The 27,951-nt window shown below is 42.5% G+C and overlaps 1 protein-coding gene and 2 long non-coding RNA genes across 6 annotated transcripts in view; 1 reads left to right on the top strand and 2 right to left on the bottom strand.

Annotated features, from left to right (window-relative positions):
* Nucleotides 1–10,094, bottom strand: part of LOC119846431 — a 36,255-nt gene extending 26,161 nt beyond the window's left edge. For both annotated transcript variants that reach the window (XR_006276517.1, XR_005289880.2), the window contains exons 1-2: nt 9,780–10,094; nt 5,223–5,356 (exon numbers count right to left, since the gene is read on the bottom strand). This is a non-coding gene — a long non-coding RNA (uncharacterized LOC119846431). The remainder of the gene's footprint in view (nt 1–5,222; nt 5,357–9,779) is intronic.
* Nucleotides 74–27,250, top strand: LOC119846432. The gene is made up of 5 exons (XR_006276516.1): nt 74–265; nt 662–751; nt 14,296–14,412; nt 15,752–23,360; nt 23,425–27,250. It is a non-coding gene; the product is annotated as an uncharacterized LOC119846432 (long non-coding RNA).
* Nucleotides 24,405–27,951, bottom strand: part of PLXNA2 (plexin A2) — a 322,201-nt gene continuing 318,654 nt past the window's right edge. For all 3 annotated transcript variants that reach the window (XM_038379948.2, XM_038379947.2, XM_043500603.1), the window contains one exon: nt 24,405–27,951. In XM_038379948.2, coding sequence (XP_038235876.1) covers nt 27,856–27,951 — 96 coding nt within the window. In that variant the 3' untranslated portion in view covers nt 24,405–27,855.

The following is a 27,951-nucleotide window of genomic DNA, read 5'->3' as shown; positions in this document are numbered from 1 at the left end:
AACAATATGCGGGGGGGGGGGGGTGAGGGGGAGAAGGTCCCACTAACTAAGCAGGAAGTGAGGGAGGATTGCAGCCATCCTCCACCCCATAATATCCTGGGTAACCCAGTAAAACTCCGCCCCCCAACAAGATCACTTTACTACAACAGCCTTGAAGGAGATCTGAGAAGCAAAACTGTTTTACACTGGCAACGAAAAGCTTTTGAGTGGCAGAGAGAGAGAGTGAGTCAGTGGAGGGACCTGGGGAACGGTGAAAAAGTCCAAGGTACATTCCTTCTGCTTTCACCGTGGTGTGGGGTAAATCACTGGTCTCTGGACTCCCACCAGTGGAGGAAGCTCAGGCTCTCATTACAAGACTCAGAGTAAACAGAGTCCGAAAGAGAAATCGTGAAAACACGTTGCCATTAAGTAGGGAATCAGCATTTGTTGCTGCTAAGGTCTCCCTTCCCCTTTTATTATTTTCGGAGTTGAGCTGGGGAAAAAAAAAAGAAATAATGAGTGTATTGTGTACAACGTTACTGGGAATAGAGACGAGACTATCAGGGCAACAGCAAAAAGGAAAGAAAACCTAAACAAGATGAGAGTTGGAGCAGATGAGAAAGTCCTTTCCTTACCCTGTGGCCCCAGCACCAAAACACTGCAAAAAACCATTATGTTTCAGAGACTTGGAAGCTGCTGGTGAGAAGAGGAAAGAGGCAGCAGACCTGGTGGCTAAGAGAAGATAGATCCCAGCTCTAGTTAATAGATGCAGGTAACTAGAAAGATGGCAGTCGTGACACTAGTCTTGGTCTGATGCTTCCATTTTTCTGGTACTCGATTTGCATGTGTTAGTAAAGGGGAGGGTGAGTGCATCCCCACCTCGTGCCATGCGGTCCCTCTTAATTTAAAAAAATCTAATGGTCACTTCTGTGTTTATGGAAGATAAAGGATTAGCAACAATGCTTTGCATTTTGGTAGCATTTATAAAATGCTTTATAATTATTTATGAAATTATCCAGCATTTTATAAGATGTATGATAAACTGATGTATTAAACAGGCATATTAATTATTTCAGCAATATTAAATGTTGCATTGTCAAATAATCATTTCATAAATATGAAGAAAGCATTCATAAGTGGCTCCATAATTTAAAATGTTACTGGATTAGTGACACAAAAATCCCATATCCTTTTTCCTGAAGACATATGAAACTTTTTATCTGGCCGCAAAACTCCTATATCTTGAAAATTAAAATGAATACTTAAATTAAAAATATATACATTACAGAAGTAATTTTGCCAGCCAACTGGAAAATAAAAACAATACTAAAAGGTATTTCTTTAGCCTGGAATTGTGCAAACTTTGTTCTGTTTCAGAAATTCTCCCACAGTCTAAAATAAATATGCCATAGAAAATTGCCCCTCTTTAAGATGCGGAGATTAATTTTAGAGTATTATTTAGATGGGTCTGAACCAACACTTTGGATTGAGACTGCCAAAATTTGGGAAAAAGTGGATGGTAACTTTATGATTCATATCCTCCAGGAATGCTACATAGACATGAAAATTGGGCCAGGTATTCCCCAAGGGAAATAGTTTTGGAGGTTTAGTTGCAAAATGTAATTAAACTGAATCCTGATACTGTGGGGATGAGCACTAGAACCGGATATTGGGGATGCAATATATATACATGAACACCGACAATACATGTGCACTCTCTCCCACTCATACACACATGGCACACGTGGAGTAAAAAACAGCTTGCAAATGCAGTTTGTATCCTGCTTTGTGTTCTGCTACTGTAAATATTGGCAATACAGTACCTTCTCTGGATCTCATCACTCCTGCTTAGGGCTGTAGGCTATTGTTCTATAGCACAGCTCTCAAATGGAGCTATAAAGGTAAAGTCTCAAATGAGAAAGAAAATGTTAACTGTCACTGGGTGTGGGCTATCAGGTGAATCTCCAGAAAACCTCTGGCTATATTTTAAAGAATCCTTATTGAGGTTACAGGGACAAAACATCCCGACGTTTAGAAAGAATAGTAAATATGGCAGCCGACCAGCTTGGCTTAACAGTGAAATCCTTGCTGATCTGAAACACAAAAAAGAAGCTCACAAGAAGTGGAAGATTGGACAAATGATCAGGGAAGAGTATAAAGATATTGCTCGGGCATGCAGGAGTGAAATCAGGAAGGCCAAATCACACCTGGAGTTGCAGCTCGCAAGAGATGTTCAGAACAAGAAAGGTTTCTTCAGGTATGTTAGTAACAAGAAGAAAATCAAGGAAAGTGTTGGCCCCTTACTGAATGAGGGAGGCATCCCAGTGACAGAGGATGTGGAAAAAGCTAATGTACTCAATGCTTTTTTTGCCTCTGTCTTCACAAACAAAGTCAGCTCCCAGACTGCTGCACCGGGCAGCACAGCATGGGGAGGAGGTGACCAGCCCTCTGTGGAGAAAGAAGTGGTTCGGGACTATTTAAAAAAGCGGGACGAGCACAAGTCCATGGGGCCGGACGCGCTGCATCCGAGAGTGCTAAAGGAGTTGGCGGATGTGATTGCAGAGCCATTGGCCGTTATCTCTGAAAACTCGTGGCGATCGGGGGAAGTCCCGGACGACTGGAAAAAGGCTAACGTAGTGCCCATCTTTAAAAAAGGAAAGAAGGAGGATCCTGGGAACTACAGGCCAGTCGGCCTCACCTCAGTTCCTGGAAAAATCATGGAGCAGGTCCTCAAGGAATCAATTCTGAAGCACTTAGAGGAGAGGAAAGTGATCAGGAACAGTCAGCATGGATTCACCAAGGGCAAGTCATGCCTGACTAATCTAATTGCCTTCTACGACGAGATAACTGGCTCCGTGGAGGAGGGAAAAGCAGTGGATGTGTTGTTCCTTGACTTTAGGAAAGCTTTTGACACGGTCTCCCACAGTATTCTTGCTAGCAAGTCAATGAAGCTGGATGAATGGACTATAAGGTGGATAGAGAGTTGGCTAGATTGTCGAGCTCAATGGGTAGCAATCAATGGTTCCATGTCTAGCTGGCAGCCGGTGTCAAGTGGAGGGCCCCAAGGGTTGGTCCTCGGGCTGGTTTTGTTCAGTATCTTCATAAATGATCTGGAGGATGGTGTGGATTGCATCCTCAGCAAGTTTGAAGATGACACTAAACTGGGAGGAGAGGTAGATACGCTGGAGGGTACGGATAGGATACAGAGGGACCGAGACAAATTAGAGGATTGGGCCAAAAGAAATCTGATGAGGTTCGTTAAAGACAAGTGCAGAGTCCTGCACTTAAGATGGAAGAATCACATGCACCGCTACAGACTAGGGACCGAATGGCTAAGCAGCAGTTCTGCAGAAAAGGACCTAGGGGTTACAGTGGACGAGAAGCTGGATATGAGTCAACAGTGTGCCCTTGTTGCCAAGAAGGCCAATGGCATTTTGGGATGTATGAGTAGGGGCATTGCCAGCAGATTGAGAGACGTGATCGTTCCCCTCTATTCGACATTGGTGAGGCCTCATCTGGAGAACTCTGTCCAGTTTTGGGCCCGACTCTACAAGAAGGATGTGGAAAAATTGGAAAGAGTCCAGCAGAGGGCAACAAAAACGATTAGGGGACTGTAACACATGACTTATGAGGAGAGGCTGAGGGAACTGGGATCGTTTAGTCTGCGGCAGAGAAGAACGAGGGGGGATTTGATAGCTGCTTTCAACTACCTGAAAGGGGGTTCCAAAGAGGATGGATCTAGACTGTTCTAGCAGGTGGTAGCGGATGACAGAACGAGGAATAATGGTCTCAAGTTGCAGTGGGGGAGGTTTAGGTTGGATATTAGGAAAAATTTTCACTAGGGGGGTGGTGAAATGCTGGAATGCGTTACCTAGGGAGGTGGTGGAATCTTCTTCCTTAGAAGTTTTTAAGGTCAGGCTTGACAAAGCCCTGGCTGGGATGATTTAGTTGGCAATTGGTCCTGCTTTGAGCAGGGGGTTGGACTAGATGACCTCCTGAGGTCCCTTCCAATCCTGATATTCTATGATTCTATAAAACAGCATGAAGCTCTCCCATGCTGTGGCAGGTGCTGGTTTGGCTGCCAGGATCCATACCACATTCTTATAGATTCATAGATAGATCCTTAGATTCCAAGGCCATAAAGGACCAGCAGTTGTGGAAGCTCCCTAAAAGTGGGGAGACCAGCACCCAAACTCTGGCCCCGCTCCCTGTGCTGCCCCTTCCACCCAAGATTGTGTCCCCTGCTTGCTCCTCTCTGCCCCCTACAGCCCATCACTGACCCTTACGACCAGTAAAAAATGAAAGGGCTATGCCCTCCCACTTTTAAAAGTGATGGGGCAATGGTCCCCTGGACTCCCCTGTTCTGGTGCCCCTGTAAGGAACTATTGAGATCATCTAGTCTGACCTCCCGCATAACACAGGCCATAGAAGTTCCCCAAAATAATTCCTAGAGCAGATCTTTAGAGAAAACATCCAATCTGGATTTAAAAGTTGCCGGTGATAGAGAATCCACCACGATCCTTAGTAAATTGTTCCAGTGGTTGATTATCCTCATTGTAAAAATGTACATTTTATTTCTCTTTAATCTCCTCCGCGACCCTATATTGTCACTGCCCTGATTCTTCAAGGGATGAGCCAGAGCAACTACCACCTTGGATTTCAGGAAAGTTCACATCCAGACTTGGCAGCTAGGCCCAAGGCCTGGAATGAAATGGACCAAATCCCTGCAGCTGAATATTGGGGTAGTTCAGATCCATATCTGAATTTCTCATCTCCAGTAGAAAGATCAAAAGCTTCTAAAAGTAACAAGTGCAAAAAGGGGCCCCAAGTCTCATTCAGTGCCACTATCCTTGTGTGAAATCCAGAAAGCCCTTGCTGATTGTAAGCACAACAGAAAAAGCTGAGAAGCATGCTAGAGTTACTCTAATTGTTCTCACAACAGTGCTAGACCTGATGCCCTGTTTGTCATATTTGCCCCATTGGACCATACTACCTGGGCCCTTTCCCATCCCAATATACCAAACCACTAATTAAAGGCCCTACTAATGGCTGCTGTTTCATGATGCCTACAAGTGAGCTAACAGCATCACGTTACCACGTTATATGCTCCTCTGGATTTCTCAAGCTCTCTTGTCTTCTCTGTATATTTTGACTGCAAGGGTGTTGGAAGTCAGGTATCTCTCATTTTGAGTCTTGAACAACTCCAAACACATTGAAGGTATATAACAAAGAATAATATTTACCTCAAGGATATGTTAGAGATAGGTGAACTAGTTCAGTTAAAGCAAACTGGCTCTTCCTTCACCCCAAAACCTTCTTTCAAAATCCCAGGCAAACCTCAGACCTCTCTGGGGATTTGAAAGTGTTCAATTCAATGCTGTAAAACAGAAAGGATGAAAACCCTCAGGAGAAACTCTGCCCTTGCAAGATTTTGCTAGTCAACATGGCAGAACAACATCGGTAGGATAAGCACTCTCCTTCCCCACTTTTGGGGTCAAGGGACACGGTAAGGCTCCCCCTTAGACAGGTCACATTTTCCCATAACATTCTGCCACTCTTATGTCTTCTGCTACTGAGAGAACAAAACCTCTACAAGTTCCAATATACCATCAGACAAACCAGAGAATGAATTGTAGCTTTAAAAGCCAATCCTCTGCCTGCCTTTCCCTTCTTCTTGCCATTTGAATAATATTTGGAAGAGTGGCACAACTTATACAACCTGGAGATGAAGATTTAAAAAAAAAAAAAAATCAAGGCCAGCAAAAATTATTGAAATTATTGAATTATTGAAACTATAGCTCATAAAGGAAGTAGTGAGTCTTTATTTTCAGTAAGTGACCTGGGAGTAGAAAAATGATAATATAATGGTGTTCAGACAGCACAATTATTTCATCGTGATGGAGGAGCATAAAGTTTATCACTTTGATTACTACCCAGTTTTTTTTGCCCAGTTTAGAGACTAATAAGATTCCTCCATGTGGGTTTCCGATGCTCTGTCTCTCCAGTTGGAACTGGCTCCTTGCCCTGAGGTGAAGGAAGGAATTTACATTGGCAGATGTTTGGCATTCTCTAGGTATGTCTATATGGATCTGGGAGTATGCCTCTCAGCCCAGGTAGACAGTCACATATTAGCGTTGTGCGAGCTAGTGCACTAAAAATAGGAGAGTGGATGTTGGGGCATAGGAGGCAGCACAGACTAGACACCCAAATACAAGCCTGCCTGATGCCTGAGCTTGGGTGCGCCTACGTCGCTGCCTGTGCTGCCATTTCCACGCGGTTATTTTTAGTGTGCTAGCTTGAGCAGAGCTAGCGCACGTCTGTCTGCTCAGGTTAGGAGGCTTGCTCCCAGCTACAGAGCATTGATACCCTTCAGTTGCTACTGTTTTTCACCAAGTCTCACATGAGAAACACTAGGAAGCGTCTAGAACAGCAGTGGGAACTTGCCTTGTGGTGGGAAAGCCAGCGGGAAGGAGGTGTCCTGCATTCAGAGAAGTAGTCAGATTCCCTTGCACTGTAATCCCCCATCTTCTTCTAGGACCAGACTCTCACAAACTGTGAAACTAAGTAAGTCCTTAGGACACTCCCTGCAGGACGGTATAATGTAGTATCCTGTAGGACATCAGAAGCTCTGAGGTTGGCTATGTGTGCGCATTTTCCATACCCTAACGGATATGGAATAGCCAAAAGGAGTTTGGGAGCACCTGGAATCCAAACCTTGCACGTACAGGGGTTTTAACAGGAAACCTAGACTCTTTTGTAACTTCAGTGTTTTGTCCCTTGTAAATTATTAAGAGGACACAAAGGAGGAAATATGTCTAGTGGTTAGAGCAAAGGACTGGGAAGCAGGACTCTTGGTTTCTGCTTTGGCTCTGCCATTTTCTCATTGTATGACCTTGGGCAAACCACAACCTCTCTGTGCCTTAACTTCATTATATGTCAAACAGAAATATGGTCTACCTGACAGTACTGGAGAAGCTTAATTAAGATTTTTGAAGTGCTTTGAGATCCTCAGATGAGAGATGTTTGAAAAGGGCAAAATATTAACACCTTAATGGATACATCAGGTGTTTTTCCAAAACACAAAATGAAGGAGCTGCTGGAGCAACTACAGTGGTTTGGAAAATATTTTTACAAACTTTCTGCACCATGCTCCATTGTAACACTGAGTTAAAGCATCCCAACTAATGTTCCCTCTAATTTTTGACAGGCTGTGTACGCAAAAAATTTCTTCTGTGCAAATTGTTGTGCGCGCGGTGTTTCGCTATGTGTGCAGGGTTTAGGATGTGTGTGCGCGGGCACACGTGCACAGTTTAGAGGGACAGTGGTCCCAACTCCCTTGGGTACCAGAGAGGGAGCTACTCTCTACCCTAACTCTGGCACCATGTTCCAGATGTTTTTATTTACTGCCCTGTATTACTGTGATCTGGTTAATGTGGTATTACCATTTCCCCAGTACTGGATAGAATCAGCACATCTCAACCATGCATCATAGGTCCTATTCTGCTAACATAGTCTAAAGCGGTAGGGGCCTATGCTTTTGAAGGACAAAGATCTTAGTTCTGTCTCTGCTGTAGCCTTCACATTTTAGTGGCCATAACAACAGCTGTGAAATCCTGAGGGACTATGGATTTATTACTGTTTATGGGCCCAATCCAGCTTCCACTGAAGTAAATGGAAAGACACCTCCTGACTTCTATGAGCGTTGGATCAAGTTCTATATCTGCAATATAATTCAAGTTCAAGGTTTTTGAACAGTTTCAGCAGAGAGAGAGCTAGCAGGGACCAGTTGACCACCTGAAATAATAGAGGCAGGAAAATTTTCTCCTTTCCTAAGAGGTAAACAAGCAGGGTCATTCTAGCTGGGATCTCTGATCACCAACAGACAATACACCTTTTACGAAGAATCTAAAAACAATATATAAATGGTGAAATTTTCTATGGAAAAATGACTAAGGGGCAGGAAGCAGCACTTCTCCAGTTTGATCTGTTTTGGGATTTCCTTGATTCCTGAGTGGTTATCATTCCCTAATTCTACTGCATCAACACAGATGCCTTTTATGCAGCCATTTCCTTTTGAGTATGTTGGCATGACACTTTGCCCATATAGTACGTCAATATGAGGCACTTAACAAGAGTGAATAACTTTTATCTGGGGGAAATGTATGGCTTAAGTGCTTTAAAAATGCAGGCATCACTCACCACGTGCACTTGTTCTTTTTGGATATTACATCCATTAGATATAATTTCCCCCTTTTTGAAGAAAGATTAGCATGTTCTCTTTGTCAATCAGTTTCTTGACCTTTGTGCCATCAGTTTATCTAAAAGACAGAGCCACCCTTATTCTGGTGCCCATGCTTTTCAGACCCTCCTTCATGTCACAACATAAGAGCCATATTTTTGACATTTATATAGCAACTTTCCCTCAAGGGAATCCAAAGCCCTTTACAAACTGCACTAAGGACTCAATTCACACAGGACTGAAATGCAGGCATCACTTGGGTAGAGTACAGTAGTTTTTGAGAAGCACACAACAAATCTATATAAGAGTTTGGGACAGAAAATGAAGAAAATAGAATTCATTTAAAACTATGTAGGTAGGGGGAATTCAGGGAGGCACAATATAATTATCGAATACTGAAATTTTGTTACAACACAGCAAAATATAAACACTAAAGGATTTTTGATGCCCAGCACTGGTTAGAACCTTAGTTCTATATCTAATTTAAAAGATAGCACTTACAGCAGCCCCCTAACCTCCTACCATGGTGGGATATAGGTTTTATGATAATTCAAAGGGGAAAAGTGCCACCTACTGAATTACTTCTTGTACCATTATGGATTTCCCTTAGAGGTCTCCCATGCAAGTACTGATCAGGTTAACTGCTGCTTAGTTTGTAAAGTTAGGCAAGCAGATTACTACAGTCCAGCAAAGAAAGCTGCCCTTATGCTGATAGCTACAGACCACTTAGGCACTTTTGATAACCTTACCAAAATTAGATTCCCCACCCCCCACTCTTTGACAGTTCCCAAATCTGCTGCATCAGCACTTTCTTCTTGTAAACTCATAGCTGAAGTTCCGAGAAGTTTTCACTAAGTCCAGGGTAGTGTTATCTATCACAACAGTGCAATATTTGTGCCAGAAACCATCCATCACAAGCAGATCTGATCCAACATTCATACCACAATAATTGCATTCAGTGAGGATACTCGTGCACCGAGCATCTGGGCAATTATAAGGACTAGCTTCAATGTGTAGTGTATTGTGCCGTAATAGTGGCACCATAGGGTCTGTAAATTATGCACAAAATCTGTAAAGACACAGCTCTGTAAACTCATCTCTCTCACACAACAGAATAAGGTGTCAAAGCTCAAAAGCGACAAAATAAGGAACTCAGTCCAATCTCTGGATGTAAACTAAAACAGCCTTCTCTTCTTAAAGGTGAACTGAAATCCTTTAAAAAATCAAAAAACAATTCCATGTATGAGGCCTCAGGCCTTACCATATCATACTTCCATAATATATTGATATATTTTATTTTCAGTTCTGCATTACAGACCCAAACCACAGCTCAAGAACCTGAGCTTTCCTTGCCCAGATTGATGGGTTTATAAAGACTTTAAATAAAGCAGAGTACATCTGCAAACTGTTCTAGTTTCTTGTAGTTTAAAACAAAGTAGCATAAACTCAAGCATTGCTTAAATTACTTTTTCCCTAAGTCATGCAGTAAAGCAGATTGCCTAACTGGTATACTACAAATATAGGAACAAGGGAAGGGCTAATAGCTCAACCTCTGAGTTACCTGGAAACTTAGAGATGGCTGCTTCATTGTCATGTATTCTTTTCCACTCTTTTCTTTGTAGTACAGGGTTTTTACTGTAGTGCCACGTGGGAACCAGAAAGCTCCTTAGGCACACAAACTCTCCTCAAAACTCTCTCTGAACACCTAACAATAAGCCATAAGTGGAGGGGCTTGCTCCCTATGTTCTTGACTAGAGCAAGGCTATGGAAGCCTGCTTGGGAGCTTGTACAGGTGCAATGATTAGTGCTCATTACCAGCTTTGAGCTAGCAAAGTTGACTGGGAGCTCTCATCACAGGGAGCTGCTTGAAAGGAGATCCTTATGAGGCAATAGGAGAGAGCTCAGGATCAAACTGTCATGGGTCCTATTTGTAGCTATTTAAGGGGTGAATAGAGACCTTAACTTCTACAAGGCTTTTGTTTAGTAGCATGCTGCACTATTGTCTCCTGCATTGCCTCATCCATACACTGATATTATCTTGCTTTTCTGAGAGCACAGACAATGAAATAGAAACCTTTCACTTCACATGTAAGGCTATTTGAGTAATGCGCTCAGAAGCGCATTCAGACTGACCCCTTTCCCCATCCCAGGCTTTCTGGTGTTCTCTTTGTTTTTGCTGGAGTTGTTATGCTGGTAACAAAGTGACAAGATACCAAGTTACTGAGCCTTTAAGATAGGCTCAGCCTCAGTGGGCTTGCATGGGATCAGGGTTGGAGAGACAGCAGGGAACCCATCTTTTGGAGCAGAGCTGGAACTCCAAGCTCCTCATGGATGTAGTCACAGCACATATTAACTTGTGGCTAGAAATAGAAACTTTACATGTCATATTCCATGTGCACAACATGCTTCACAGGTAAAAGTCACCCAAGGAGTCTCCACAGGCTCGAACGTCCCTCTCAGGGCCCACAGAATGCCTATCGTTGTAGTGCCATGACACACTAGTATGACATCACGTGCTGGCTGGCAGAAGCCCTGGTAAATCCAAGAGATGGAAACATGGACAAAACAAACTGACTCTTAAAAAGGGCTGCACTTTTCCAGCCCTTGCTTTCCTTCTGTATATGGATGTGTTTCATTCATTTTTTTCCCAGTGTTTGTGTTTTCCCTCTGGTTTGTTTTTCTGCCTTTTTTTGTTGTCATTGTCCCTTTATCCACCTCCTTCTGGGTCCAAAATGTTTACGCTTTTCTGATGTGGCCTTACTCCCCTTTCCCTTCTTTGTCCCTGTCTGTCCCTCCCCCTTCCCCTAATCCTTTGTTCTGTGAACCTGCCAGCTTTTCATATGCAGATGAGGTGAATACTGAAGGCTGAGTGGGGAAGAGCATGAGATTGTGGCTGTCAGCCTCCAAATACATAGGAGCGGAGGGCCCTGGAGTTTGTGGGCGGAAGGACAGTGTTGAATGATCCAAAATGCCTTTCTCAGAAACCTTGGGAGTGGCTTATCTATACAGTGGGTCATTAGAAACCCCAGAGCAGCAGCAAATGACCTATGCTATTGCCAGGTGCACATATAAATTAGCCCCTTAATTATACCATGTTCACAATTGCACTGTATTAATCACTCTGGAATGCTAATACCGCTTCTGCCTACCACCCCAGCCTCTGTGCACACGAGGCCCCCCCACTGCCACTCAGCACAAAGGTTTTGCTGGCGAATTAGTGTGCACTATTATGGTATGTTTTTCTTTCATTTTGAGGTTGGGCAGCACGCTCTGAAATGACAATAATTAACCCAGCTGCAAAACATGGCAAGCTGAGCAAATCCCTGTCATTTCCCTGAATGGGAGACATTTGTGGGAGCCATTCCTTTTAATAAGGGTGTTTTGGGGGGTGCTGTTGTTGTGTTTTGGGCATTGTGATTGCAATAACAGATGCTGGAGGAGAGCGAAGTTTTAGTTCTGAACCTCTTGGTCTGCTCATTACTGCCACTGAGAGCTGCCACTCTTGCTCCTCCAAAGCGTGTGTTTAATCAGCCTCTCTCAGCAGCACGTATCAATTAATACTCAACCACCTTAGCTCCGGCTGTGTTACTGCAAAGCCATCGAGTTAAAGAAAGAATATGTGGAGAGAAAACCATCATGTAATCCTTCACCACAGAGCAGCCACGACAAACTGGGGCTCTGCTGTTAAGTCAAACTTGTGTTATTCATGATGTGGCCCTCGGCTCTGTTTTCCCTCTGTAAACCATAAATAGTTCCGCCTCTAAGCCATCTGTAATATTTCAGATGGCTTCTTTTTGAGGCACGCTGCGAGAAGGAAAGCTAAAGCCCTAGTGTATGTAAATGGGAACCTGTGCAAATGTACTCAGGAGCTCTGGGGAATGAGCAGCTGTGATTTGCCAAGCCAACCAGAAAATTAAAAAGATTGTTTTACAAAGATGCAGAGGAGGCAAGTGTGCGAGAGCCCTTGGCATGCACGGGGCTGGGTTTGGCTTTCAGGCAAGCTACTGAGCCAGGATCTTTGGCCTGATTCTCAGCTGGCAGATGCTGGTGTAAATAAGGCTTGATAACATTGTAGTTGCATTGATGGAAGGACGATCATTGGTTCGTCTGTCCCTTATGACAGGGATCTAGTCATATCTTTGCTGCTGCTTTTGTAATCAATAGGGATTCAATGGGCTCTAAGCCGCTGGATGGAGGATAACACGCCTGAGACTCTTGCCTCTCTCTAGGCCTCGCTGCTCAGAAGATTAAAGCCCATCGGTGAGTCCTTCCCTTTCCCTGCTCTTGGTAGTGAGAAGAAATCAGGGCCCAGCAGTAGATTTTCTACTCCCAGTGATAGAGGCGGGACAGCAGCTCCCCTGGTGAGTTACTAGTCAGCACATGAATGGGTCTCCAAGTAGCCACTTTTGCCTAAAACACATACTGCAGCTGTAACGAATTCATGTGCTGAAGGCAACACAATCCTAGGGGAATATATCACACACAAATCTGGGGAGCTAGGACTAGAACCGTAATCTTTCACCTCTATAGATGCAAGCCCTGCCACTTGAGCTAAAAACACACTTTCTTAACCTGCAGTAGTAATAGGTCCTTTATCCTCTGTGTGTATAAGGTGGCACAGCAATTCTAGGGACATGACATAGAGTGAGTGTGAGGTTTTGGGGATGCTTTTAGGATCCTTCAGCCCCCAAGCCTTCCTCCTCATAGGGCTAAGTGTGCTTCTTGCAGTGGGTTATAAGAATTCACCTACACTCTAATTTAATGAAGTGTCTGAAATATGGATTTAATCACAGCATTTAGGCCATGGTCACTGCGTTCAAATGGGTGACTGCAAACATTTTTTCTGAGCAGGCAATGCCACCACATCCTTATTAATCCAGAAAAATCACCTCTGTGTTAATCAGCCAGTGTATTATTAATCAACTCATATCCATTACCCAGCTGCTAATCCTCCAAAGTATTAATTTCCTCACCGATGGGCTCCTTGCTTCTCCTATGCGGGTGCAATATAAGACAATACCCTTTGGAGTCAGTGGCTCATTCAGGATTCCCTTGGCACGGAGTACTCCACAGTGCTCATCAGTTTAATGACCCAATGATATTTAAAGTGCAGTTGCTGTTTTATTCAAAAATGTAAATCTGATTTTGTTAGGGATGTGTTAGTGCATTGCTGAGCCCATTTCTGATGTGCATCCCGTTACCTATCGGTCTAGTTACATTTGTGGCCCCTAGCATCATCAGACTGTTTGAGCACCTCAGAGACAGTACATTTATCCTCACAACACCCTTGTGAAAGAGGAAAGGATTATCCCCCCTGCCTCATTGTGCAACTGGGGAACTGAGGCACAGATTGACTAAGTGACTTGCCTAGGGTCACACAAGGAGTCTGAGCCAGGAATAGCATATAGATCTCCAGAATCCCATCCATTACTACTACTACTTCTATTAAAATTTTGTATCATGGCAGCACCTAGAGGCTCCAACTAAGATCATGGCCCCATTGTGCTAGGTGCTGCATGTACACATGGTGAGACAGCTCATGACAAGGAGAGCTTGGAATACTTTTGTAGCCATGTCAGCTTTCTTTTGCAACCATCGGTTTAGGCAGAGTGCTCAGACTAACCCCGTAGCAACCCCCAGGTTTATATCCCTAGATGTGCTTGAGCCTATCTGATGCTTGATCTGTTTGTTGTCTTTCCATGTGAGAAGATTTGCACCATTTCCCTTCTGTGTAAGGGGCTTGCCCTCTGACCCATGCCTGTCAAAAGCTAAAGTGCTATTTGAGAGAGCTTATAAAATATGCATAAGGTCTGTGACTTAGTCTATAAAGTCCTGTACTGCCTGAGGTGATGCCTCTGTGGTTAGCTCAGAGAGACTGCAGGTTCCTGCTTCAAAAATTAAATGTCAGAAGAAAACTTATTCAAGAGCAACCTCCCTCCCTCCTTCTTTCTAAGAGCATCCCAATGCTTCCCTTTGTAGGCGCTGAAGACAGCATAAAGAATGTTTATGCATTTATCCTTCTCAAAGCCCAGTGTAATTGTGTTCTAACAAAGCCGAAAATGCTCTCTCTTCTTTAGGAACCGGATGGCAGTTGGAGTGGAATTTCAATTCAGAAAGGATGAAGGCAACAGCTTCCTCCAGCCTCATCTGGAATATGTGCTGCCACCAGGACACAAAGGTGCTGCTTTGAGCAGGTAAAATATGTGTAGCCAGAGAAAAGCCAGCCAGCCTACAGGGACTCTGTTAATGAATGCATTGGTACCTGGTGCTTCTATAGCGCCTTTCATCTGAGGCTCTCAAAGTGCTCTACAAATGTCAATTAAATCTCCCAGCACCTGTGTTAGCTCCACTGTATTTTACAGATTGGGAAGCAGTGACACAGAGAAGTTAAGCGAATTAGTGAAGAACATGCTGAGTTAGTGGGAACGCTGAGAACAGTACCCTGGGGGAAGAAAAATTCTCTTCGCGGCAGGAATCAATGATATATTCTCTAGCTTCTGCAACCAGCAGGTTAGACTAGATGATCATGGTGGTCCAGCCTGACTTCTACCTCCCCTGCTCTAACCACTAGATATCACTTCTCATTTCCAGCAGCTGTTTAGAATTGTGCTGGGAGCGGGACAGGTGGAGTTGGATGGTCCAGGGGTTTCCATAGTAAAGCCGTTTTCAGCTGTCAACCTAAGGTAAAAAGAAAAGGCGTACTTGTGGCACCTTAGAGACTAACAAATTTATTAGAGCATATGCTCTAATAAATTTGTTAGTCTCTAAGGTGCCACAAGTACTCTTTTTCTTTTTGCGAATACAGACTAACACGGCTGCTACTCTGAAACCTAAGGTAGGAATGTGAAAGTCTCTAAATGGCAGATAGAATAGTAGTGTATAGTTTGATCCCAGGGTGTGTGGTGGAGGAAGAAGCAGCATGAAAGTTGTTGGTTCCCAGTCTCTGTAAAGAGTGCAGCGATTGTCTGTAAGAATGCACCTGGGCAAAGCAAACTGGTTGCTTAAAAAATATAATTTTTAAATGTTAGGAAATTATATTGATTTTTTTGTGTGTGTTTAAATGCACTACAGATGGGAAAATCCATTTTTCCTATTTAGGCACTGCACAGACAGAGTGAGTCTGTCTTCCATGCTCCTCCACCATCCAAGGCACAGACAATATGGGAGAAGTTAGGAAACACACACATGCGTACACCCACCCACCAATCCCATGTGGACATAATTACAAAGCTTTAAAAACTTCCTCTTAATAGGTTGGAGTGACAAGAAAAATGAATGTTTTATTGAGGAAATAACATGATATAATTACAAATGTTTCCTGCACTTGGCACACAGACAAGGAGGACGATTTTCAAAAGCAATAAAGGTGAAATGGCTGGCATAAAACTCCTGTAATCAAATGTAAAAATAATAGTGCAGTTCATTAATATCAAGACAAGCTAATGGAGATAGTGTTCTTAATTATCAAATACAGCCATGGATTTAATTTTTACCTGAGTCGTTTAAATTTGGTTGTTTTTTTCCTTTTCATAGATGCTATGCCGCAAGGCAACACTGAACATTTGTAATTGGATTCCATCCCTGGAGTTAATTATAAAGAGACAATAAAAACTGCTTGGCTTCTATTTGAGTAACTATTATTTTGTGTTAAAATTCTTTGTTTGAAGGGGTAGATATTTGTAGTTTTAATTTAACGTGAAACCTTTGTACATATTATATCTGTGCGTTTATACATAGATGTTACACAGATATATAGACGCATTTTATATATATATGTAAATGTATTAGTGTGAGTGTGTGTGAGAGAGAGAGATATTAAAAAATCAATAAAATATACATATCACACACACAAAAAATATGTATATATACACTCAGAGCCGTACCTATATATAATATGATATGAGGCAGGAAGACAGATTTCTCTGCCCTTCTTGGAGACTAGATTTCCCTAGTCAAGAATTTAGCTTCATTAGCCAACAGATAACTCTGCCCTTTAGACTCTGATGAGCACATTCTCCCACCCGACCCCACATGACTTTATTAATGGATTAGGGGCCCCAGAATGGCTCAGTAGCTGAGACACTCTGAACCCATAAGTAGTAGAGTTTGGTGTTCCTGAGTGTTCCGTAAAGCTGTTTTAATGAATGCATAGCTACACGAGGTAACAATGGCCGCGCCGGAACAATTCTGCATTGGCAGGGGAGAGAGCAGGGCCTAGGTCAGGGAGGTGCATAAGCATGTACCCCTCTTTAAGCATATGCAAAGTCCCATTGACCTCAGGGTGCGCACCTGGTTAAATATCTTGCTGGACTGTGGTCTAGATCAGTTTTCCACCAGTTACAGCATTCTGTAGCGTAAGCGGTACGTGAGATGGTCTCATAGCTCCCATCTTTTAAGGAACCAGGGACTAGAACGCTGGTCTGCAAAGCCTGGGCTGGCTGGTATTCCCATAGTACCACCAGGGAGCACTATGGAGAGTAGGCACTGCAGGAAGCGCTGCCCAAGAGACTCAGAATGACTGAGCCCTGCGGCCCTCTGATTAGCCACGTCCCCTATTTAACCCCAGAGGTTGGCCCAGGAAGTTGGCTGGGCAGCCACATAGAGTTTAGTCTATCTATTGCCATGCCTGACTTTGCTTGATCTCTGATTTCTGACCCCAGCCTGACTCTGACCCTGATTCCTGCCTCTCGAGCCTAACCTGGTACTGCCTCTGGCCTCTGACTCCAGCCTGACTCTTGCTTACATAACCTGGCTCTTGCAATTCCTCCAGCTCCTGCCTGGTGACTACTGTCTCTTGTGGCCAGACCTTAGCCCAGCTGTGACTGCTAAACCAGACCACTTACGCCCTGGTCCATTACACCATTTTAGCTCCCCCATGATGTGAGACACACTGAGCTAGGGGACCTGATGGGTCGTTGTCATTTCCATATCGCTGATAATTTATTCTCAAAAGCCTAAGCATGCACATTCCCTCTTTTGAAAATAGACTTGAAAGCTGAAATGAAAAATGAACAGAATAAATGGATTCTCTCTGCTTTCAAAATAATCCATGTGAATTATTTCTAATGATGCTGTCTTGGAAGAACGTTAGTATTTCCTGGGTGAAACATTTCTCATGAAGCAGCTGAATGATGCATTCTTGTGTCAGAAAACTATTTGCAAATGCATCAATATCCTTGTGTGACCATGAGAGCTGGAGTAGAAGCTCAGTGCTAGACACTCCAGAAGTGGTGGTTTTTCTCCATGTCCCTTCATGATCAGTGCTACGTGTTTTCTCCTGGTATCTATGAGAAAAATTTTATCCATGATAACATGCCAGTCATCAGTTCTAGGAATTCACCATAACAGATCACACACTACAGTTCACATGAGCATAATATCCTGCTTCCAATACCTCATGCTTTAAAGAAAGATGAAAACCTTACAGGGTGTACCTGGCCAATTGTGCAAATATATATATTATGGGGAGAGGAGTAAATGTCCTCTCTGATCCTCAGGGCAATCAGCTTATACATGAAGGCTCAATCCTGCAAGGTGCTGAGCATTCTGGCCCTGATCCATCAATGCCCGTAAACATGTGCTTAGCTCTAAGCATGTGGGTAATATCTCTGACATTAAGGAAGTGCTTGAATGCTTTGTTGGGTCTTGGCCAGAATACACAGCACCTTGCAGGACTGAGTCCTGAAGCAAGAGATCTAAATTCCCCTATCCTATGATTAGAAATATTATTAATGATCAGAAAATTATTATAGTCTCTGTGCAGTAAACAGAGAACACAATGCCATCATATACTACCAGGCGCTATTGCCAGTGTGTTCAATGCGTCCCAAATGCTGAGTCAGTCTGGGACTTTTTGTATGGAATATAATATAAATAGTCATATTCTACTAATGTCACATTGGCTTGGGGAGGGTAGTTCACTCATTACATCTGAAGGGGGTTACTTACTGGCCAACAAGCTAAATCCATTATTAGGGGAATAAAAATTCTGCTTGTGAATCTTTCTCTCCACAGGAGAAAGAAACTCGGAAGTTTTGTACCTCCTCCCCAAGTAGTTGTAGAATATATTTCGCTGTCTTTCACCAGGAGCTCTCATTACATTTAAATTACAAATGCATTAGCCATCTATACATATTAACACAAAAGAATATTTATTGGAATAAAAGGCAATAGATTTTTTGAGTTATCTTTCTCAGTTTTAAACAGCTGTCTGATTATATCCAATTACATGTCACACTTAAGCTAAGTGTTTGTAGAAAAAGAAAGATGTTGGAATTTAAAACAATGTCAGATCAAAATTAATGCCATGGTTGTGTTTGATAATTAAAAAAATGCCACCTCCATTAGCTTGTCTTGATAAGCAGGCAGGCAGACAAATGGATGTTCAGAAACCTTTCTGCTATTCCAGTGACTGTTTGAAACTAATAAGCAAGGGTTGCATCAGTATGTTCAGAAGGTAAAATGAAAGCAAGACCAATGCAAATGAAGATGAGGAATGCATGGAGTCATGGATAAGAAAACTAAAAATTAGGGACTAGAGAGTAAACAAGAAACCATGCTGCTGCTATTTCATAAAGAAAATAAACCTGTGTATTAAAATTGCCAAGTGCAGCCATCAAAACTAAGCAAATAGTTTCTGAGACAGTTTGCGTTGATTCAGACATGGAGGGTAAGGGCTGGTGTTGGTGCAAGGAAGTGGAGATGAAATTTGCCAAACGGAGCCATGATTACTGGGCCAGAGACCTAAGCACTGCAAGATGCTAACAGATCAGCAGTAATTTTGTTCACCTCTCCTAGATTTTTTTGGGGTACAGTTCCCTCTTTTTATCCACTATTTGTAGCAATGGCTCACTCTTTCTGTCTGGGCTTGTCCCTCAGTCTGGCTGCTGTCAGGCACAACAGGACCCTCCACAACCCACATCCCCTCTCAATATACATAAGGATCCCCATCCAGTAATCCGCTTCCATCACTAATTTGTAAACACCTCTCCCACAACTCAGACCTGTACACTGCAATCACATATATCCCACACACTGCACCTTCACTACCAACCTGCACTCAGTCACACGTGCACGGCCTGCACCCGCGTGCAAACCCAAACCCTCCTTCACCAAAGAATTCAAAGCTACATACCATAAAAATGTATTGGTGCGTGGACCGCAAAGCAGCACGGTCTTTTGTTGAGACTCAAGACTGTAGTGAGATCCTCCATTAGTGTAAATTATCATAGCTCCACTGGCTTCAACAGAGCTATGACACTCTTTGGGCTACTCACATGTTTATGACAATTTGCACCTGCTGAGGATCTGTCCTCTAGTCGGTGAGTTAATGCTCACATCGGTGCTTAAACTATTATGGTGTCAGTTGTCGGAAGACAACGCATTCTTGAAATACCAGCTTTGTAGCTGGAATTATGGATTGTTGTATTGGAACAAGGACAATTTGGTAGCAGCATGCCAGAGGCCAGATTGCTGGAGGCTAAACTGTACAGTACAGGATTTTATAGATGAGGTCACAGCCTTATCCATATTTTACAAGCACTCTCAAATAGCACTTTAGCCTTTGACAGGCCTGGGTACATAGCTCACAGGAGAATGGTACTGGGGAGTGAGAGGCATCTGCTCTGTCGAGGGAGGGTGCTATATCGTCCACCTGTAACTGTGTCCATCTTTACTGGGGTCACTCTAGCAAAACTGGCTTTAAGGATGCTGTCAAAGGGAGATTAAAAAGCTCAGAGGAGGTGGTGAGGAGGAAAGACTAGAAAGGAAGTAGAAATTGGAAAGGGAAAAATGTTCTTTCCCATGAGCTTTGGGCTCAGGAGTTCCCTTGGGGTGAAATCGAAAGGAACAATTGATTCCTGAAGTTGCCCTTTTAGTGACTCCCTCGAAAGGGAAAGCATGAGGAATCTGTGCAGCCAGCTAGCTTGCTGAGTTAGACATGAAAGGCTGACAGGGCGAGGCTTTAAGCAACAGCACGATCTGCATTTTAGATTAACTTTACTAAGCATTGTTTGACTTTGCCAGTGCAGCTGATGCCCTGTGAAGTGCATGCCATGTAAAATGTAATTCTTATTAAGTATAGTTTCTGCTGTTCATATAAAGCTTTATCTAGCTTTGAGGGAAACAAGACAAACTGACCTGCCAAAGGATCATATTGTCTCACTAATGTGATATATTTGCTTTGGCTTCACATAGGAGTGGAATATGGCTGCCTATTAGCAAAACACTAAAACAGGCAGCCAAGATGCCATATACCTGTATAAAACAATATCCTGATCAGATGCAGCACCCAACTTTTTGCTGTTATCTGCTGTGTGTGGTGTTTAGAGCTTTGACGGCCCCTGTCAGATTTTTCATCTTTAATCTCCCTCTAAATTAAAAACAAGCTAAGTCCCTTTTGGAGATGTTACAGAAAACCACGTTTCCTTTTTATGCTTCCTTAAAGAGCTCCATTTTTCTGTCTCTTCTCATCAGCCAGAGTAATTTTAGGCTGTTAGAGAAAGTTCATCGCTGTAATTGCAACCATATTGGTGATTAAAGTTGACAGGCTGTTGAGCAAGTCACTCAGTGATTCCCACCACTCAGTAGACAGTTCCCAGTGCTTGCTAAAATGTTAGTTTGAATTTATGAAAAGGAAACCAATCCATTTCACCTCCAGGGAGGGTAGAAAGCTCAGAACTCATCCTTGCCTTTATTTGTAAACAGCATTCACATGCTCCTTCCTTAAGCAGATTCAAACTATTCATTATTTACTTTAGCCCATAAAAGATCCTCCTAATGCTCTCTCTTATGGGTTGAATTTGGTAATGCATTTGGGAAGGAGAATTGAGCTCTCCTGCCTCTGAGTTGATAAAACAACAAACCTCACATGACATTTCTGAGCTTATGGATATTTAAGAAAGATAATGGTTCTTTGCATTTACATAGAAGGATCTCAAAAATTAAAAGAGGTGGGCATTATTACTATCACTTTATAGGTGGGGAAACTGACGCATGGAGTTTAAGGACCTGATCCAGTGGGAGTCATTACATTGATGTCAATGGGCAATAGATCAGGCCCTAGAAAAATACTTAAAAAGTCTTCAGGCCCCAATCCAGCAAAGCGCTTAAACATGTGAGTAGCCCAAAGAGTGGGACTTATCCTCAGTTGGTGTAAATGTGAAGCTATGACAGTGTACAGAAGCCGAGGAGCTGCTGCCATGTCTGTAAGTGCTTTGCTGGCAGATGGGGTCTGTGACTCAGTGGTATAGCTGGAAACAGAACACAGGAGTCATGGCTCTTCATTCATTGTTCTAACCACTGGACAACTCTGCCTCCCAGTTTGACTCTCTACAAGTTAATATGTCTCTCTGTATCTGGGGAGGAGGAAAGCCTTTTAAAGAGATTTGTGCACGATAGATTAATTGTCTCATCTCAAGCAGATATAAAGCATCCACCCATAGGGAGTTACTTCAAAAACATTTGTGGTTGTGTTTCCCTTCATCATTCTCTTTCATCTGCTCTTGGTGAAGAGCAGCCATTCCAGGTTATCTTGATCTTCCGTGGCTCTTTAGGATAAAGATAAAAGGAGAGATTCTGCAGCAAGTTGTTACCATGTGTCCTCCCTCCCCACTTCCACTCCCACTCCCATAACAAGGAAAACAGCTTGATTTACTTCACTTATTACTGGAAAAAATATTCTCCCCTCTTTCCCATTAATCATAGACCCAAAAGTGTCTTTTGTATTTTTGAAGCTAGGGGGCAATGTTTTACCTTCTTGTCCAGCCTTGTGGCTTCCAAGCCCTTGGCATGCTATGGAAATAAATCTGACATTAAAATATTTCATTTGGGATCTCCGGTTACTGATTTATTACTGGTGCGATGTAGCAAGTGAATATTTCTTGCAAGTATTCTCAGCTCATATAATGAATCCCACACACTCCATGCTAGAAAAATAAGGATCCACTTAGGATTTTTTTTTATCCAGTAAACTTTATTTATATATAACAACAGTACAAAGTGAGTCCTTGGCTTGCAAAATAGGAGTGTTTCATATTTACAATAGGTACACAATCATATATTAGAATAACAAAAAACCTTTTTTCCTTGGAACATTTTTAAATACTTAAACTTTCTTACATTTTTTTCCACAACACTTGTAAAAACAACAAAAACCAGACAACCATCTTTTAAAAAAAAATATAGTACAGAACTCCAGTGTGTTAAATATAAGTGGAAGAGGGGAAAAGCTAGGGAAAGGTTATGGTTGTGTGGGGGTGGGCAAAGTATGCAGTTCAATTTATTATCCGTGACAGTTTGCCTTGTAACTGGTATGCATTTATTTTTAAGGGATGGGTCAAACAAAATAAAAAGCCCTTCCACCCCCAGCAAATCTTTATCCAAAAACTCAAGCCTATCCTTTTCTGAGGTTCAAGAAAGTTTGGTTCCCATGCCCTGCTCACCCCCTAAACCCATTTTCCATATCAGTGTCTTTGCAGAAGGAGCCATTAACAAATGAGCACTCTCCATGGTACCATAGGGGGATCTTGCTGTAGTACATTTTGAGTATAAGAAATAGCATGGCACAGTCACTATTATGGTACGATGCTTATTTACTTTTTGATGGCTTCCCCGATATGCACATCCATGTACTGTCTGAGATTGGAAATGACAAAAATATGACAGGAGAGACTGTTTTCATCATTTCCCCAGCCCATCTGCAGCAGGAAGTGCTAGAAATCTCAGAAGAAAGCCTGCTCAGGAGATTTCTGCTTTGATTTTGCAGACCTAAGAGGCCTGGAGAGTTCAGAGAAGTGTCCCAATTTCTGGGTGCTTTATTGGAACCTGCCAATCTGAGATATTTGCCCATTGCGGAGGGGGAGGGGGGAGAAGGGGAAGACTTTTTACACGGGGGGGGGCGGAAGGCTGGATAACACAAAGGCAAATGGGAATGTTTAGACTGAAAAAGATAAACACAGAGACAACTTCAGTGTTAACAACAGTCAAAACAAATGGTGTCATTTGAATTGTGGCCTGATTTGTTTCATGTAAAGCCCCCAAAGTGATGAGTCTCAGACAGCCACGCAAGGTGAGGAGCTGCTTGTTTAGCAATTTGCTCCAGTCTGCGTTTGTTACTAACCGAGGCAGAACACATGATACTCAGGTGCATTAAGAAAAGGAGTACTTGTGGCACCTTAGAGACTAACACGGCTGCTACTCTGAATCAGGTGCATTAGCCACTCACCTACTGCTGATGCAGCAGAAAGATACGCACGTGCAATGGAACCTTGACCTGCTGAAGGAAAACCCTCTTTCTGAAGATTATTCCCAAGTTGTCCTCACAATGTCCCCCCAAATCTGAGCCATTGCCAGCTGGTACAATAAAACATTGAGGGGATCACAAAGGATTGTAGAGAGCTTACGAAAGCTTGGTATAAGATGTTTCTCCTTAACATAATTGAGAAGCAATGCTCACCATCTATTTCTATACTATTTGGCTTGTCACATTGCCTTGAACTAGAACAAGAGCATTGGAAAGGGGGGATTTTTGAGAGGCAAGAAAAAAAATCAAGGTCTTTCTTTCAAATGGGAGCCTTTTATGAAGGTGAGAGGTAACCATGTCCTTTGCAGAAGGGAGTTCCTTGCACTGTCACTTACTAGAAATTGAACAGTGATGTTTCCCTTCTGTGAAGCCTTTTAAACAGAGAGAAAAATGTTCAAAGCCTTCACAGTTTTAAAAACATCCCCTCTTTTAAAACTAGCCTGACCGGCCTAAATTTAGATTTTGCATTTTGGGTTATTCAGCCCAGTGGCTTCCGAATAGAGTTGCCTTTAGAAACTTCAGTGCAAAGCTTTACATTTTTAACTCGAATGATTCCCCCAACAAGTATCTAATCTAAAAAAATCTGCCCCTGTCCACATTAACATTGCGGGGCCCTTTTGCTACCACATACATTAGCTCTGCGCCTCTCACATGCTGATTCTGACAAGCCTGGGACAAAGGGTTAAAGTCTGAAGGGTACTTAGGGTGGTACTTTCACTGAAGACACATTCAATATACAGATCAGACTGTTCACCAAGCTTTATCTAGCAAGTAACTATATACAACATCACAGCTCTCTGTATTATTGGCTTAAGGTTTATGGTACAATGGAATACTGAAATATGAGGACTGAAGCTTTGCTGTATTTTTAATGCATCTTTGATGTTGGTTATTTATTCTCTGAACGTTTTTTATGTCTTTTCTCCAGAATGCAGTCACTATTGAGTTTCCCCCGGATGTCCCAGCTCATTCAAGTCATTCTGTTTTTGTTTCATTTAGACTGCTGAACTGAGTCCTCCTGACAGGCGAATGCTGAGAGCACTGGAAACTGAAAGGAGAACTGCCAGCGACGGTGAAAACACAACCCTGCTGCTGCTGCTGTTAATGGGAAACGCTCTAGCTGCAGGCTAAAAAAATAATCAGTGTGACGGGAATAATTCTTAAGGATGTTTTACCCCTTGTCAAGTTCCTGAAATTGGGAAGGCATCCGAGCAGCACACAGACCAACTTCCCTTCACCTCTTTTGGAGTTGTGGGCACTCAGCTTTTCTGGCAAATCAGACTCTTTATGTGCATCTCATGTATGGCAACAGAAATGGAGGTATCCCAAACCAGTAGCTACTGCTGAAAACTTGGACCTAAATGACATGTCCAACGTCACTCTGTGAGTCAGCAACAGGCAAGAACAAGGCTCTCTATTCTAATCCTTATACAAACATTCTCAGCCAAATTGTTACATGTATAGAATGCAGTGAGACTTTTGGTAAAAATCCATTTAAAATGTTTATTAGCAATAGAATATATTCTTTAAGTGGAGTTGTGTAGTCTGGGTATTTAGACTGCACAGGACAGGCGTTGCACACTGGGGAGAGGAAGGATTCCATCTGCATAGGAGGAGAATGGCTGTATGCAAGGTCCCTTTTATGCCAGAGCACCAGGAAAAGATTTGCATCCTAAACATAGTCGCACACATTTCCATTTTCTCCCTCTGCCTACAATGTTTCCCACTAGCAGCAGGGCTGTGGCTATTTTATTTAAAATGCTTGTTTGTCATAACAATTCTTAATGTAGCTACAGGGAATTCTTAATATAGCTGGATGCTACAAAGGCTTCAGCAGTTTTCCTGTTCTGATTTCTCCTGTTTCACTTTAAGCACTGGGAGATCTCCTTACCCACTCTCTATAGGAAGAAGCAGGCAACATGCCCTCCACATCTTTCTGTCATAGCATTTTGGTGCTAAGGAGCAAGGTCCCAACAGAGGCAAGCCTGCTGATAAGCTGGGACTCTTGTATAGAGTTTTTTTAATAAAGGCTTTCAAAGTGAAAAGGCATTTGGTTAGCACTTTGCTACCCCTTGGAGTGGGCTCTTTGATAGCTCAGGCTACTGCTCACGAGCAGAAGATTAAATGGAATTATTTAAACAGTAGCACCAGACACAGAAATTCCAGAAATGCCATCTTCTGCTCTGATGTCAAAACCCTTGAAACAAAGCAGGCTAGAGACTCCTAACACCAAACCAAGTTTGGCCCTGTGCAGGGAGGGAAGCACTGAAATGGATGTGGAATCATTTCATCTAAGGCAAAATCAGTGCCTCCCCACCAAACAAACCTGGAGTCAGGTTTGTCTGCAGTACAAAGAAAATACCATTGTGAGGTCTGAAGCTTTACCCACAAAGGAGCTGAGAAACGGGCAAAGAGTGCCAGGGCCTTGCCCTAAAGGGACAGGCTGTTTCATACCACAAACTTCCTTTAAACTTCCATTATAGCGAATGTACTATAGTACACTCTCTCCATTTCAGGGATGGCGAAAGAATCATAGAGAGATGACACAACTAGCTCGGGATCACACAGCACACTCTGCCTCTCTGCAAGGAGACTTAAGACTGGGCATTTTCAAGTCTGGTTTTGATTCCATTAAATAAACTCTGGTAGCTATTTTGCTGCAACCACCACGACTCATATGGTCGATACTTCTATTTCCATTAGGTCTAATCACCTCATCCTCCCCCACTGTAGTCTGCAAAAATATCAATATTTATTAGAGAGAGAAATATTTACAGCATTCCATCCACCTCTTGGCACTCTTTAAAGGGACAGGAAAGCTTTGGTTTCTTTTAAAGGAATAGCACTCACAAACATTTGCCTTTTGCTGTTCTTGAAAAGATGGGCTGCTATGGCCAGTTCGAAACTGAACCTAACAATGAGATACAGAGACAAAGATGACAATGTTGGCTAACACTTGAAGTGCGTCGATTTGGACTTTCTCTCGCCTTGAGTAAAGATTCTCCCTCTCCCCAACAGAAATAAAAGTCCTATGCTTCACCTTCGGGTGACCTTGCATGTGCCAAGGGAAAAATGTAATTGGAGTCTGTCCTGATCTTATGCGTAAGTATGAGTGTGTCTCAAACAGAAAAGCAATAAATATGTTATCTCACTATGTCTACGCTTTTCAAGTATCACTTGCTGTAAACATTGTTTTTAGTTTTTGTTTTTTTTTCCTACAAGAAATTACATCGTGGCTGGAACAAAATAACACTAGTCAACTAACAGCCCAAGCAACTAAGTAAGTCTCAGCCCAGCTCTGCTTGACTGTACAAGATCAGCCAATTGGTTTTTCTTAAATTGCACCTGTAGAAACCTACAATGCACCAATTTCAGTTTAAACTGTATATGACTTCCTTAGTTTCAATGCCATGGAGGGCAGAACATTCTTCAGGAACACGAGTGAAGCAAACAAAAATACCGTAGAATCTTTACACCTGGGTGGAGCTGTGTGTTGAAATGGAATGGAAATAAAAGAGAAAAATGTTTAAAATCAGACCCACCATCATTCAACAGTAAGTGGGATTTAAAAAATATATATATAATATATATATATATATATATTGACACTATATAAATACATAGATAAAGCTGGATTTCAAGACAAACAGGTTAGATGATCTGATGGTTCTGTAATTCAGGTAAAGTTCTTTCTGGTGCCACTGGATTTATTTCCAGCTAAACTATTATCTTCCTTTGTGTAAAAAGGTTTGGTGCAAACTTGTGCTCATATTTTTTAAAAGTTCCCAGGAACAGGAATAATTTAATTTTCCAATTTTTCGGATTAGCATAGGAGTCTATTCGCAGAATGTCTGAGCCACACACCACAGGAAACTGATGAGTAAGAGAGAGAGAGAATTTGGAACTGAATTTTGTTGGCGGAATTATCTGTGTGGCCACTGTGGTTGCTTTAATTTTTTTCTTTCCCTCTTTTTTTAAACCCTTTAAATACAGTTTTCATTATTTCCTAATATATATCAAATTATTTTCATGCAAAGTAGCAGTCACGGAGGCATCCAGACTTCTAAGGTTCCTTCCTTCCACACATATGACTTGAAGAATTACTCCAGCTTGATCCTATTTTGCTCTGAGATGCACTGTCCTTCTTGCTGTCCTTTCAAACTGGAATCTAAATGATTTTGAACTTACTATCTGGGCCAATCCCTGCTTCCCCCAGAGGATGTTTCAGTGTTTCTATGGGTCCAGTGCCTTCCTTGCTTGTTCATACTCTTCATTCCCAAGAACCTTTGTAGTAACTAGTTCCTTCTCCTGGTCCTAGGAGCACCATCTCCTTTCTTCAGCTCTCAATAGACATGGCACAGATAAGCTGTTCTACTTTGTATGCCAAGCGCTGCCTGCACGCCTGCTCATCCTGCTCCAGAGCCCCGATGAT

This window comes from Dermochelys coriacea, chromosome 21 (genome assembly GCF_009764565.3).
Source record: "Dermochelys coriacea isolate rDerCor1 chromosome 21, rDerCor1.pri.v4, whole genome shotgun sequence".
Classification (NCBI taxonomy): domain Eukaryota; kingdom Metazoa; phylum Chordata; order Testudines; family Dermochelyidae; genus Dermochelys; species Dermochelys coriacea.
This window is presented reverse-complemented; position numbering and strand designations above follow the sequence as displayed.